Source organism: Corvus brachyrhynchos, unplaced genomic scaffold, assembly GCF_000691975.1.
Source record: "Corvus brachyrhynchos isolate BGI_N302 unplaced genomic scaffold, ASM69197v1 scaffold10, whole genome shotgun sequence".
Lineage (NCBI taxonomy): Eukaryota > Metazoa > Chordata > Aves > Passeriformes > Corvidae > Corvus > Corvus brachyrhynchos.
This window is the reverse complement of record NW_008236180.1, coordinates 3,132,007-3,146,973: the sequence shown is the minus strand read 5'-3', so window position 1 is coordinate 3,146,973 and position 14,967 is coordinate 3,132,007. Positions and strand designations below refer to the sequence as shown.

General features: G+C 55.7%; 1 protein-coding gene across 1 annotated transcript in view; it reads right to left on the bottom strand.

Annotated features, from left to right (window-relative positions):
• The window catches only part of NOL4L (nucleolar protein 4 like), a 45,902-nt gene that overhangs the window by 11,164 nt on the left and 19,771 nt on the right, over positions 1 to 14,967 (bottom strand). The window contains exon 4 of the mRNA XM_008634127.2: positions 9,885 to 10,026. Coding sequence (XP_008632349.1) covers positions 9,885 to 10,026 — 142 coding nt within the window. The remainder of the gene's footprint in view (positions 1 to 9,884; positions 10,027 to 14,967) is intronic.

The following is a 14,967-nucleotide window of genomic DNA, read 5'->3' as shown; positions in this document are numbered from 1 at the left end:
GCCGCAGTGTGTCCCCAGCCGCCCCGCCACGGGCGCCAGCGCTCGCTGCCCAGCCTCGCGCCTGCGCCAAGGCGGCTCCTGGCCCCATGAGCCCCTAAATTAAAAGGTCCCCATTGGAGCTCCCTGCTCAGCAGAGCTCCCTCCCCCTCCTTTCCCTTGCGCTGATCCACTTACTCGTCTGAGTGATGACCAGAGCTGACCTAATCCCCGGGGTGGTGTTTATGTGCCGGGTGCTCCGAGCCCGTGGCAGGCATCACCCGTCCCACCACTGGGCTGGGTCCTGGCAAAAGTCCTTGGTCCCAACCAGCTCTGTGTGCCAGGGAGTGCGGGGCTCCAGAGGGGCTCAGCAGCCAGCACTTATCCAGGGGAACCCTCCAAGCCACCTCCCCAAAATGAGCTCCGGTCTCCTGTCCCAGTGTTGCAATGGTGGGGCTGCAGTGAGTGGCTGCATCCCAGACCATGTCCACAGGCTTCTGCTGCATCTGGAGAGGCAGGATGTTGGGACACTGCCACCTCCTGCCCCCACACCCCTCCTGGCCCGGGGCACTGGTCTGGTGCTGAGCCCCCCAGGGTTCTGCTGTCCCTCGGCACGGGTGCAGGAGCAATGCTGGCTTGGCTGTGGCTCCAGCAGGAGCAGGCAGGTGGCCGGGGGCACACAGGCCTCCCTGCCCAGGATGGCGGCTGTCCCTCCCCCAGCACTGTTCTCTGCGCCAGGGGAGATGGGGCTCCCAGAGGGAGGCTCCAGTCTCATCCAGCGATGCCTCTCGGAAGGATTAAGGAGAATTATTCCCGTGCACAGAGGCACAAGCTGCAGGCCAGGCCCTGCCATCGGCCCGGGCACAGCCACAGCAACAGCACAGGGCCAATCGGCGCTGTGACCAGGATGATGGTGGGGACCTCCTCCCTCAGCTCCTCGGCAGCCCCTGGCATGGCTGCCTGCACCAGCAAGGCTGGGGGCCCACCATGGCACAAAACCTCTGCCAGGCAAGGGCACCAAGAGAGGCGTCACCTGGGAGAAGGATGTGCAAGTGCCCTGAGCATTCCCAACCTGTCCTGCACATCCCCAAACCTGCCCTGGACATCCCCAACCTCCTCTGGGCACCCCTGCAGGGATGAAAGCATCCCCAACCTGCTGTGAGCATCCCCAACCTGCTGTGAGCACCCCCAGCCTATCCCAGACACCCCCAATCTGCCTTAAGTACCCCCACTCCACCCTGGACATCCCACTCTGCCCTTGTCCATCCACCTCCACCCTCCTCACAGCCCCCAACTCTGGCCCCCCATTCCTGTAGGCGGTGACAGTCCTGCACTGGCTGCTGACACTGGGCAGGAGCCTGGGGGAGACACCTGGACCGCCCCAATTTCTCCATGTCTCAGGTTTTCTTTTGTGTCACACAAAACACACACAGCAGCAGCTGCACATCAGGTTTCCACCGGATGCTGCTGCATTTACGAACCCTGGGTTTGCTACAGGCAAAAGATATTGTGAACAAAGAGGAAGATGTCTCTAGGAACCTGCCAGGTGGGATAAGAAAATGAAATGGGAATCTAGTATCAGCAGCCAGCACCTACTAAAAGAACCATTTAGTTTATACAAGGATGGATGTACATAAATAATGAGGTTTTTAAACCCATGAGCTACAGATATTTTCTTATTTCTGTATTTTTACGTGTTAGGCTCTCTCAGAAGCTCCGCACACAAAGTGGTGGGTTAATCTCAGTATTGTGAGCAGAGAAATGGCCACAAATTCAAATTGGTGAGTGGGAATAGCCTCAGCCAGCTTGAAAATGGTCAGGAGGGAGCTGCAGTCTCCTTTTTGGGATGGATGAGACAGGTATGGGGATGGGGATGGTCAGCTTCACTAGGGTATCTCCAGCCCACAGCCATTCTTGAAAGGAGCTGGGGCACCCCACAGCAAAGTGGGACCTGGGGGAGAGGGAGAAGAAGTGCTCCCACCTTGGGTGCTAGGACCAGATGTAGGCTCCTGTGTTGATTTGGCAGCTGTGTCGGGACTCTGAGCTGTGGTGGGGCTGTGTTGACCACACTCCATTTCGGCAAAACCCACCAAGCTCCGGAGCTTGGAGAGGTTTTCTGCATCTCCCAGCAGGGCCCAAAGCACATGTCAGGAGCAGGGCTCCAGCAGCAGCAGGCGAGCAAGGCCAGGCTGCGCAGCCATGAATATATTCATTATCAACCAGCACGAGCCTGGTGAGCTCCCTGCTCGCGGCTGGAGCTTGGCTGCACGAGGAGCCCCTCTAATGAGGATAATTGGGAGCCCCCCTGCTCCACCCCCGTGCCCTAATTGAAGCAGATGGAACTGCAAAAACAATGTCACTTCTAACCGGTTTGATCTTTCGGTTGGAAAACGGGACTATCTCTTTCTCCCGTTTAATCCCCTCGAGCTGGGGCTCCAGCGGGCTGGATGGAGGTGGAGCAGACCCTGGCACTGTGCGGGAGAGACTGATGAGGCTGGAGAGCCCAACAGAGGCAGCTGGCCCTGAGGTCCATGGAGTGCTGCCCTCTTCGTCCCCTCTGCAGAGGCCAGACCATGACAAGACACGTGGTGAGGCTGGAGAGGTGGCTGTGGGGGACCAGCCTTGTGCCTCTGCTGCAGCCCCAGCATCTCCCCGGCATCAGGCCAGGAGAGCAAGAAGTAAAATGGCTTCTTGGGCCGTGGTGCTGGGGGAGGAGGGGATCAGTCACTTATTAAATGAATTAATCAGGGCTCAGCGTTTTCATTTTGAAGAGGCTGCTGGATTATCCTTGATTTCTGTGGCGCTGGATTTGAGGAGATCAGGAGGGGAAGGGGCGATTTCCAACACCTGCTCCCCAGGAGATTTTACGGCGGGGAAGTGGTTGGGTTTAACGTCTCCGCCGGCGCAGGCCACCGCACCACTCTCCAGAGCAGAGTTAAAGATGAATGGGGCAAATTGTTCCTCCTCCTGTCACATCTCCAGAGCGGAGACAAAACCTCTTTTGACTCAGGAAACAATGAGCTTATGTAAGAGCCAGCGGCCCACGGAAACCTCGCCACAGCCCCGCACCACGCAGTGGGCCAGGGTCCACCCGGCTCTGCCCACATCCCACTGCCATGGGACCCTTGGCTGGCCTTGGGGCAGCCCTCCCTCGGCTGCTGCCCACCTGCCTGGGCAGTTGTGGGTGTCACAGCCACGCTGGGTCCCACCAATGACCCTTGGTGCCCCACGGACCGTCATGGATCCACCAGCCATGGCCCTGCCTGCTTTGCCTCCATGGGCAATGGCAGTAGTTCTGCCACACCTGAGTCTCCCTGCGGCTCCTGGGTGGGTCTGTCCCATTTCCAGCCTGCCGTGGCACCGGAAAAGGATGGAGCTGCACACCCAGCCTGGGAGTGGCTGTCAGGAGGGCACAGAGCATCCCACCGCTGCCCGCCTGGAACAACAGCCAGGAAGATGAAAAGTGCCATAAATTATTCACTCACAAAAGAGATGAGAAGGGCGAAGAAGGGGAGGAGGAAAGCCTGCGAGGAAGGGATACTTAATACAAATTAGAGAGACCGAGTGGGAATGGGGGCCCCATGGGGGGGCCGCTGCTGGGTGTTTGTGCCACACTCACCAGGGGCAAGGGAGCAGCACTGCAGGGCTCCCACACCCATGACTGGTGGTGAGTGGCAGGAGAGGCCCTGGCCCCACACCGCTCAGGCAGTCAGAGCATGGAGCCCATTTTCTCCAGGTCCTGCCCAGCATTTTCCTCCAAGATGCATAAGAAAGAAAAAAGCAACGGGGCTGAGGGTCGCAGTGCACTGGGGCTGGCCAGGTTCCAGTTAAGATGCTCTATTTCCTGTCTTCCTTCGCCAACGCAAACCTCGTTATGTCCCAGACAAAGTGTCCACCCTCCACACTCCCTTCCTGGGTCCCTGCCTCGACCAGAGCCCTCGATGAGCCACACATCTGGCACGGCCGGACACAATGCGCGTCTGCAGGGAGAGCTTGGCCGGACAAGGCAGCGCTGTGCCAGCTCCTCCCTGTCCCTTGCCATGAAAGGTGCCCCCCAGTGCCGTCTCCCCCCAGCTCCACTGCCCAGCCCGAGGGAGCAGCTCCCTCCGGCACCGGGATCTCACCGCGCCAGCCCCGTGCTGGACATTTTCTCATGCACCAAAGCTCGTCAGGTCCTGCTGCACAGAGCAGCCTTGTCACAAACACTCTGTCCCTCGGTTTTCCATTCTCCTCCCAACCACCGTCCCTTTCCTCCCACTGCCGCTCCTCCAGCCACCTTGCAGCTCAAGGAATGCTGAGCCAGGAGCTGGCCCTTGCTCTACATTGAGGAAGGAGGTGGCACAGACCAAGCCTCTCCTTGTGCCACTGGCAGCCACCTGGATCCTGCCGCAGGGAGGGGACACGCCGTGGCCCCATGCTGCCTGGGCACTGCCTCTCCCCATGCCAAACAAACGGGTTTGGTGGGTTTGGGCCGGATTCATGCCGAGCTGGTGCCTGCAGCACAGACCTACCACCAAAGAGACACTGCTGTGCACCCCCAATCCTTTAGGGACTGTCCCTGAGCACTGCAGGGCTCACCCTGCTGTCCCCACTCACCCCCCTTTGGTTGGGGGTACTCAGTTTGGGGAGGAAGGGAGGGACAGAGGTGGTGCTGGCTGTCCATAGCCTGGTGATCATCTCTGCTCCAGATCAAGGAATAGACCCCCAAAACTTTGCTCCGTGCACCAGCAGGACAAACTGACTGACTCGGCAGTGCCTGCACCAGCCATGAGAGAGCTGGAGCCGAGCTCAGTGTACCAGGCTGGGAAAGCCACCACAGCGTCCCTGCTGCACTCCTCAGCTTGGCTGCAGGGAAGGGAAACCTTCAAAGGACACCGCAAGGAAGGTGTTTATCACAGACCAGGGCCTTTGCTCGGGAGGAGCAGATGTGCCCCTGGAAGGGATGGGAATGGAGTCACCAGCCCAGACCGCTCAGGCGAGGCAGGGACACGTTTGTTGACTCCTGCTGTGGTGCCAGCATGGTGTGGGGACACCCTGGAGAAAGAGGAAATATATCCCTAAGGAAAACAAGGTTGCGTCCAGCTGTAGTAAGGCCTGGCTGCTGGTCCTAGTCTTGTTTAGAGCTCAGGCTTTAGGGGGCCAAAATTCAACACTGGCGCAAGAAGTCCTGAAAACAGTGAGGATTTTGCAGCCTCGGCTAAGCAAGTGTCTCGGGGCTCACAGGCCACCTCCTGCACTAGCCAGCCATCAGACAGCTGCCCATAGTCTGCTGGGCTCCCCCTGTGGCTTACAAAGGGTGTTTGTGTTCACCTGGCGCAGAGCTGGGCTGGCTGAGGAAAGCCCTGGGAGCTGTGTGACACCAATGCTGCAGCCGTGACCCTGTGAGGGCGCAGCGAGATGAGCACCACTGCCCCACGGCTGGGTGCCAGCTGTCAGAGGTGCAGCTGTGGACTTGGGGGGACATCACTTGGGGACAGAGCCTGGCTTTTGGTCAGCCCTTGGAAAGAGGCTGCTCCTCCCCAGAAAGCTCTGCTAGGCTGGTGGTCTAGGGTAGCTGGTGATGTGCAGCACACCGTGGGCATCTCATCAAGTGCCAGCAGTGTGACCCAGAGCTGTGGGACACATGCCATACCAGCAGAGAGACTGCTGTGCTGGGGACAGCCCTATGCCATCCCTGACATCCCAGGGCAAGGTGTCCAGAGGAGTGACATGCCTTACAAGCCCCTGGGACAGAATCTGGAAATAATGCTTGCCCACATGTCCTTGAGGTCCCTCCTTGTAGCACTCCTGAGGAACGTCCCCAACACCCAGAAGCCTCCACAGCCAGCTGCCTCAAGGGGTGCCCCCAAGAAGTGTGTGCCTTCACAGTTAAGTAGGTTAAGAAAGTCCTTTCTCCAAGGTCTGGATTAGCCACTGCTGCTCTGGGCAGAACAGACTCAGCAGGGACACTGCCAGTCAAGCGAGGACGGCATGTGGGGATCTCAGCGGAAGGGGATCAGTCCAACATGGTGCCAGGAAGCAAGCCCATGTTCCCCATACAGGGTAAGCAAACCAGGAGTTTTCCTTGCTTTTCAAAGGAGGCTGGGGAGCAGCAAGCCCTGCCCGTGGGCTGAGCACTGCTCCTGGGCAATGGAGCAGGATATACAGCCAGGGACAAGGCAAGGCAAATCCTATTAGTGGGCAAGACAGAGGCTCTTCTATATGAGTTCAAGCACTTTGCCATGTCACACACTGAGGTCTGGGGTCTGACTCCTGCTTTACTTTCAAGGGCACTGCACTCGCCAGCAAGTCACAGCAGGCCTGGGGTGGAATACCCCAGCACCCCTGTGGTGGGATACCCCACTCAACCCCACACACCAGACCAAAGTCGGAGGTTTGCAGTGCAGTGCTCGCTTGTGGAAGTGGACAGGCTCTGAAGACGGACAGAGTCCAGTTCAAACAGCCACAGCAACACAGCGCCAGGGCCTGGGACCTGCACTTAGCTGGACTGGGCATGGGATGCCTTCAGGAATGGAGAGGGGCACAGACAGCGGGACGGTGCAGCATTTGCTCCCGATGTGTGCTGGCTCCCACAGATGTGTCCCTCCAGGATGTCCAGCACAATAGCTTCGCTTCAGCACCAGAGTTTGTGTTGATCTTGCTGTCGCTTTGGGCAGCCGGCAGCTTCCTGCGGGCACGTACGCTGTGAGCAACATCCGACTGGGAAGGGATGTAGCCGGGAGCTTCACGTTTTCCATGCTGGGGCCCGCAGGATGAGTAACAAAGGAAAATGGAAGGAACGAGTGTGTGTGTCCAGTGTCACTGCTCAGGGCTGGCCGGTGTGTCCTATGTCCCACCGTGTCCCCACTGACACCGCAGCAACCCCGGCTCTCCTGACAGTGCCTGCTCTATCCATGACCCACCCAAGTCTTTAGGTGTATTTTGCTCTCCCTGCAGTTCCAGGCCTGACACTGGTTGTAGCACAGCCCAAGGCCTCTGGGCACCCAGGACAAAGAAGGTGTTGGCTTTTGCCCCAGCTGCTTTTTAGGCCTCTGAAGATTTAGCAGGTACCTGTTTATCAAAGCATGGGATGACAACTCCCTGCTCTCCCACCTCCCTGGATTTCAAACCACTCTGCTCTATGCCACAGAAGAACACTTGCCACTCCCAGACCTTGAAAAGACCTGGAGCTGGTGCTTTGGTCCTTTAAACAAGACTTTTTTAACAAGCATGTCAGACGATACTGCTCTCCTACTAGGCAACTCTTCATTAAAACTTTATACTTTAGCAAGCCTTTCAGTGAAGACACACTCCAAGCATCACACCCGTCAAACAGCAGCAGGCAGGACCAATTTAGTAACTCAAAAGGTTTTCCAGAAGGCAGGGAGTATCCAGTCCTGAACAAGCTCCCAAATGAAGGACGTGGTGTGCAACCAGATCCCTCTGCAGCGCCAAAAGGCCCAGAGTTGAGCCCAGCCTGGCTGCAGGGGATGTGTGGGGCTCACTGCAGCACTAGCTGGAGCTCTGCAGGACTTCTGCAGGGCACAGGGGACAACTGAGCACAGGAGATGTGGACAAACTTCCAGCTTGGGAGTACTTGGGCTGCCCCAGTGCAGGCACACTGTGCCAGCAGCTTGGCCAGCTGGGCTCCAAGGAAGCCACACACCTCATGTGGGCTGGTTACTCACATTTTTTGCACAGCCTTACCAAGCTTGTGTGAACCCGGAAAACACATTTGTTTCCAAAAAAAAAAGAGCTTTCATAGGTCAAGAGAAGAGGAAACTGAAGAGTGGTCAACACTTTGATTGTGCACGTTCCCTTCCCCACAGCAGTAATCTGCTTTTCCTCTCATAACATGCTCCTTCTCTGCTCCATGGTCCTTCTCTGCTCCATGCTCCTTCTCTGCTCCGTGTTCCTCTCCTTTAACCACTCACTGCCTTCCTGGGTTGCTCCACTGTCCTTCTTCCCTTCGTGCTCTCGTGTATGCTCCATTCCTGGGTGGGAGCACTGGTTTGGCAGAGGGACTGACATGAGACAGCATTAGTCTGTATTTAAGAGCTCTGATAGAGATCATGGACATTCACCACAGGCAGAAAACCTCAGTCCATAAAATGCTTCTGAAGTGTGACAGCCTGGTGAAAATCGCAATTCCTGGCTTTTTCTGTATGGGTCTCATTTGTCACCCTGGGCTTGGCTTGCTTATTTTTTTGACACCATCACTTCTGATTCACCAAAGTCTACCCAGTTCAGCCGATGCTGACACCAGGGACACTTTCATTCCTATGGGACTATTTCTGCTTTATTTCTCATCACTGAACCTTACAGAAGAAATTAAAGGAGCCAAGAAGAACCCCAAAGAGGACGCCTGCTTCTGAAGGAAAACCACAGGGCATGAAAAATTGCAAGCAATTCCTAAGAGGGCGCAGAGAGAAAGAGGATTTAGATTTAGTGAGAACATCTTGATTTGCCTAAATGTGTGAGTCCCTTATTAAATTACTGTCCTGTTGAATAATAGTGTTCAGCGAAGGGATCAAAACTGTGTCATTCTAGATTGTAAATGAGACTTGGGAATTCAGTGGTGAGGGATAAGTCACAAGCCTGAAATGTCCCAATGGGAGAATGGCAAAGTTCAGGGGGTACAAAGAGACCCAGTCAGGCTGCAGGGATGAGAGGTTGGGCTTGTTGGGGTGGAGGCTGCAGCCTAGTCCTGAAGAGCCAAAAGCTTCTATGGGAGCAACTGTGTCACCACCAAAACACTCTTCCTCCTGCTGAGACACAGCCCCCCTGGGGCCCTGGGCAAGCAGAAGTGCCCGTGCCCATCCCACCGCTGGGACGCGGTGCCACGCAGGCAGGTTTCACATCCTCACCAAGGCTGCCTGGCTCTGGGGCTGGGGCTGGCTACGGAAAACCAGCAGTTTCCCAAAACTGCACATCTGCAATGGAAACTGAAGCCCCACATGTCACTGGACTGAAGACAGCTGTGTCCCTGCTGTCCCTGGGTCTGAAGAGAGCAGTGTCCCTCTTGCCCTTGCTATCTCTACCATCCCTGCCACTGGCCACACCACCAGCTAAAAGCCACCCCAGGGAGATGTGCCAGCACAAAAGCCTTTCCTTTCCTTGGGGGTGGTTTTCCAGTCCCCTTTCTTAAAGCAGGACCAACCCAGCCTGAGTTGTTCGTCAAATTCCTCTGCTCCTTCCTGCACTGCCAGCAGCAGCCAGGCTGGGACAATGAGGGATTCAACCTCTTGAGCAAAAGCCAGTAACAGTCCAACCACCAAATCCTCCCAAGCATCACGGCAACGAACTCTGACCTGAACTCGTACTTCTACCACTTATTTACTTGCTCTTTTATTTTCAACTTGCATGTTTCATAGACGTAACACACCACCTCTCTTCACAAAACTCTTCCTCCCACCCAGCCCATGTGTGCTGCTTTCAGCCCTCCCAACCGCCTGCCCTTGTTCACCCCGCACAACATCGCTGTGGCTGCTGCAGATTATTCACAATTTCTTGCCCAGGGGATGCAAGACCTGTCAAAGGTGCAGCTTTCCAAGCACAGAAAGCTGTGACTGTGCTGCAAAGCCTTGGCATCCTCCCTGTGTTCAGAACTAACAGTGCTCTCCTCATCACCTGGGAAGAAGACTTGGGGAACTAAGTCCCCCCCTTAGAAGTGGATTTAGTGACCTCTTTCTGAAGGAGCTGGGAGACAGCTCCAGGAACAAGGACCATCAGCTCTGAGCTGGACAGGGCCCGGCTGAGCAGGAACCCCAGAGGCTAAACGGGAAGGACTGGAAGCCGGTGCTGAGCTGATATGAAATCCATCCCACAGGTGGGACACCTGATCAGAAAGGACTGGTTAATGTTTAATAAGTCACAAAAACATCCTGTGGCAGAGGCGTGGGGCTCTTCCCACCCGTCGGGGCACTCACCGTCCTCGTGGCCGTGCAGGTTCTGCGGGCTGCGCATGCTCTCGTCCTGGCTGGGGCTCAGGCTGGAGTTCAGGTGCTGGTCAGCTGAGATCCATGTGGAGTCGTTCATATCAAAGTCCTCGCTGCTCACCGACGTCTCATCCTGGAGGCAAGCAGGAAAGGGTTAACTTATGGAGCTATTTCCTTTCCTCCTTTCTCTGGCTTTAACATCTCCTCACCACACTCCTTCCTAAAAACAATTGCGTGGGCAGCTCCTTTCCCCCGCCCTAAGAAGCCTTGCTGGCCCCTTGGGCTTCCCAAGGCCACGGCGAGCAGCCCTTCCCGGTGCAGGGAGAGGTGGCTGCCCCAGTGGGGACCAGGGCTCTGCTTCCTGCCTGAAGACTTGCCTGAGCAATGGCACTGTCTCTAATTGAGGACAATTAGAAAGAGCTCACATCCTGTAGGAGCGGATGGCTGAGCCCTGGAGTTTACCCTTTAATCTCCATCCACCCCAGCGTGCTCCTGGCAAGGCAGCGACATGGGAGAGCTGAGGACAGGCGAGAAACGGCTCCATGTAACAACTTGGACTTTTCTGAAATCAAATCATCTGCTACACGAGGAATCACCAGAGGACTGGCAGCAGCAGGAGCAGCTTCTGGGGCATATCTGAACACAGGTATGAATCCCCAAAGATCTGCACTGCCTGATGCTACAGAGGATCCTCCAGACCTCTCCAGAGGAATATTGCCTCTGTACCCTGATCAAAAATGACAGCACGCACCTTGGGAAGGGGCTGGGGGAGTCAGGTCCCCAGTGAGGCAAGGACACCCCAGCTCAAGCCAGGGACCCCAGCCAGCTGCCTGCTCCCCGACGATGGCATAGATGACATTCCTCTCTCCCACTTCTGCAGCTGAAAGGACATTTTCTCTCTCCCTCTCTCCCTTCTCACTAACCTTTACAGTACTTCGAGACACAGCCCTTGGATCGCTTCCAGCGCCGGAAAGGTCAGCCACAGGATTTCAAAACCATCATCATAAAGGCAGCACTGAGATCCTGAATGAGAGGAGGGGCTGCGGGACCTCCCCAGGCTGAACTCTCCCAGCGCAAAGCTTGGGAGGAAGCAGATACGTGTTCCCATATGGACACGGTCCTGCTGGTGATCCCTTTATCTGCCTTCCTCTCTCTGCTCCCCTCCCAAAGCCAGGGGCACCGACAGCCCTGGGGTGCAGGGGAACACCGAAAATGTTTCCAGAACCGCTTTCAACTCTGCTTTCCTTTCATTGAAACATTTCAAAGGCTTGTAAACCTCTCTGCTCTTATTTTTTTTCCCTCCCCCTGGTCCTGAGATAAAATACAATCCCCGCTCCCTTTCCGTGTAAGCAGTAATTGGCAGCACCCCTCCAACCTACGCCTGCGGCTCATAAAAACGGACCTGTCTGGCTGCCGCTGGCTGATAGTTTTTATTGTGAACAAACAAATGTCTTTAAAGACAGGTTTGTGTTTTTCCTCCCAGCTCTTCGTCCCTGCAGACACATCTGCTGGCTCAGGCCTTGCGCCACCCCCAGCCCGCTCCCTCCGTGTGCCTCCCAGGGAGTTTCCTGGAATTTACGGCTTGTGAAACCCTGCACGCACCAAGGGACGGACTGATGGACAGACGGACAGGGCTCAGCAGCCCCGTGTGTGTCCCCCACGGGGATACCCTGACCCCAGACCTGCCAGGTGCAGCCCCCCTGTGCCCAGGTGGAGTTGAGCAGGAGGGCAGAAGGTAGAACAGGCACAGCATCTCTGGCTCAGCACAGCTCGACTGCCACACCAGCCACAACGCAACCCTGCCTCTCCAGAAACTCCATCTTGTACGTACAGGAACAGAACTGCAAAGGTCTCCCTGTTGCAAACTATAAATAGTCTCTTTATTGTAAGCATTTGCAGGGAGGCAGCCACCCTAATATCTGGCCTTCTTCACAAGGCTTACTCAAGATTACTGTCAGGCTTAAGAGACAAATGCAAATGCCAAGGTCCTTGCTGCCCACAGTCGCTCACCTGTCCGGTGAGGAGGAGGAGCCCTGGGAGCAACCCATGATGTTTTCAGGTTGTTCAGGCTCAGCTGCAGAGGACATCCAGCCTCAGCACCCAAACCACAGCCTGGGAGGCATCGCGTTCTCCGTGCACTCACGCATGGGGGAGAAGCAGTGACACGAAGGATGCCTCACATGCACATGCGATGTAAAGTGCTTTATAAATGTGTACAATTCTCTCGAGGCGCAATAACATTCGCCTATTATTAGAAATACTCTGGCTATCAAACCAGAAACTGATAAGCTATAAATGACTCAAGTTAAACAAGGCTGTCACACATTCACCAGTCCAGGACTCAGCCACCAGCAGAAAGTCACCCCCTGCTTTCCAGCCAGAACTTTCTGCTTTCCAGCACTAACACTCTTGGCCAAAATGCCAACAGGATGAAATTCCTGGCATCTCACAGCTCCCACTGCACAGCCCACCCCAAGGGAATGCAAAGCCAAACATACAGGTGGCAGCAGGAGAACCCTTCCTGGCAAGTGGGAACAGGGGAGAGAGCATCCACTGCCTGCTGGGTCTGGGCAACCACCCGACTCTGCCCACAGCACAGTGCCCCAGGAACTCCTTACATCTTTGTGCCTCTTTATTAAAGAAAGAAAAAAGCCCCAGCCTCAAGTGTGGCTCTGGCCATCCCCATCACTCCAGCTCTGGCATCCTGCACTAGCCCTTGGCTGCATTCCTCACTGCCTGTTGGGACACCAGAGGCCACCAGCAAACTCCCGCCTCAGGACACCCCTCGGAGACCAAAGGCTGAGCATTGTGACCTCCAAGTGCTGCCCGTGAACTGCTGGCACTGCCTCCTCATACCAGGGACAATCCCAGGGACAGGAGGCCCCAGCAGCAGCGTCCAGAGCACCAGCTGCCCAGCCACAGCCCACGGGCAGAGGGACAGCAGCACAGCACAAATCCAGCCTCAAAGCACAGGACACCAGAGCAGGATCAAAATTTCTGGCCGGGTGGGAGCTCTGAATCTCCCTGGAGGCCAGTAACCTGGCTGAAGGCTGAGCCTTGCAGTGGGCTCCCCGTCCAGCCAAACAAGGAAGCATTTCTCAACAGCAGCAACAGCCACGACTCGGAGCAATACGGTAAATCTAATCTACCCTTCCACCCTCTTTTGGCTTGCAAGTCAGGCAGCTCATTCTTTTTCCTCTCTGGGTTCTCAGGAGAATTCTCTCTGCTAATTTCTTCTTTCCTGTAAACAAACTTCAAATGAAACTTTCATTAGAAAACAGAATGCAATCCATTACCAGTGCCTGTCTCAGGACCTGCTGCCTTTTCCCTAGTTCCACACCACTCATGGCACAGATGGAAGTGCCACTGGCACCCCAAGCAGCCAGCCCAGAGCCAAACCCTGAACCTCACCACTGCTGCTGCCGCCCTCCTCCTTCCTGCCTTTCCCAGCTCTCCGGAGAGATCTTCTCACCCCGCAGTAAAGTCCCATCGCTTTGTTTCCACTGTTCAAGGGACTGAGCGATCAAGGGTCAGGCAGCAGAGCTCCTCTCTGCAAGGGGAAGTCGGATCCTGCTGCTGCACTCACAGGGCACACCCAAACATCGGAGCACGGCTCCCGGCACTGCTCAGGGTTTGGAAAACAAAATCCTTGCTTCTCTACTTATCTACAACATTCACAGCTGCTCTACAGACATTTACAGCCAATATTTTCTACACAGCAGAGGCAGACACTCACATGTGCAGGGCTCACACTCCACATTTCTGTCCCACTTTCCATTCACGATCTTCAAGCACTGTGCCTGCAAGCATCCGCTGAGCTTCCCAACTTCGCCCCGAGTTAGAAAACTACTCCTCCTATTATAGAGCTGAAAACCCCGGGTACTGACAGCCACCCTGGCTGGTCCAAGAACACAGCGAGCCTCTGGCAGATCGAGGAACCCAATCAAGCCCTCCGGACTGCAAGGCTGTAATTGCTAGACAACATCTCTTCACCAAAGCTCTTCTTCCTGGAGAACAACCTCCCACACCACGGGCTGGAGCAGGGCGGGGGGGGGAGCTACTCTTATAACCTCGTAAATATATGCAAGACTATCGGTAACCTGCTTATTTTACAGCCAGGCTCAGTTTCTCGGGGACTGCCTTGCAATCTCTCTCCAGTCATTTACATGCTGTACCTCACGTTTAATATTCCAAGCTCCGAGTCTCAGGACGGTTTATTTTCTCTCTTTTAAGTCCTTTTATTTTAAAACATGTCCTTTCACGCCACAGCCTACTATCCCGATGGGATTTCCTTCCGCGGAGCAGGAACCGAGGCTGTGTGCCGTGCAACCTCCCCAGCACACAGCCACGCTCAGCTTCCCACCAGAACCAGCCGTGTTTTTAGAATCAACAAAAGGCAACGCGTGACTGCCAGCCCCCAGAGTTGCTCCACTGCCACGCCGGTGCTGTGCATGACCTGCCCGGCACAGGCAGCCCCCAGACCTGCCAAACCTGGCCAGGGCACAGCACCTTGCGCTGTGACCCACGACAGCGGCGCGCAGGGACGAGCTCTCAGGAGGGCAGCCTCATCTCAGCCACTGTTTAAACCCAGCCCTCTGAGCATGCCAAGAAGGTATTGAACCAGATTTGACCCTAACTTAACCAGTTCAGCACAGAGAAAGGCTCACTAATGGAAGATAAAACACTCCGGGTCAAAGATTGGTACTGCAGCCACAAATACTGTGGTGGTCATCGCTTCAAAGACCCAAGAAGCCTCACAGCACACGGGTGTACGCGGGCTGTGGCGGCGGTGAGCTGTGACTGCGCTGCCTACTCGTGTGTACAATTCCCACACCAAAGAGAACATCCCCGGCGCTCTTTGTCACGTCACTTACGTCCTTATTTACCGCGATTTCTGCTGATTTCTACGGGACCCGACAAAACCCGAGAAATTTGTTAGCTCCCGAAAATGGGAAAAACAGTTAATTTAAACGGCAAACGGCAAATGGAAGAGGAAGGGAAGCTCATCCCCTTCTCCCCCTCCCCCTTCTCTAAGAGCTCTTCTTCTGGGAACCCCCCGAGCATTCCCACAGCC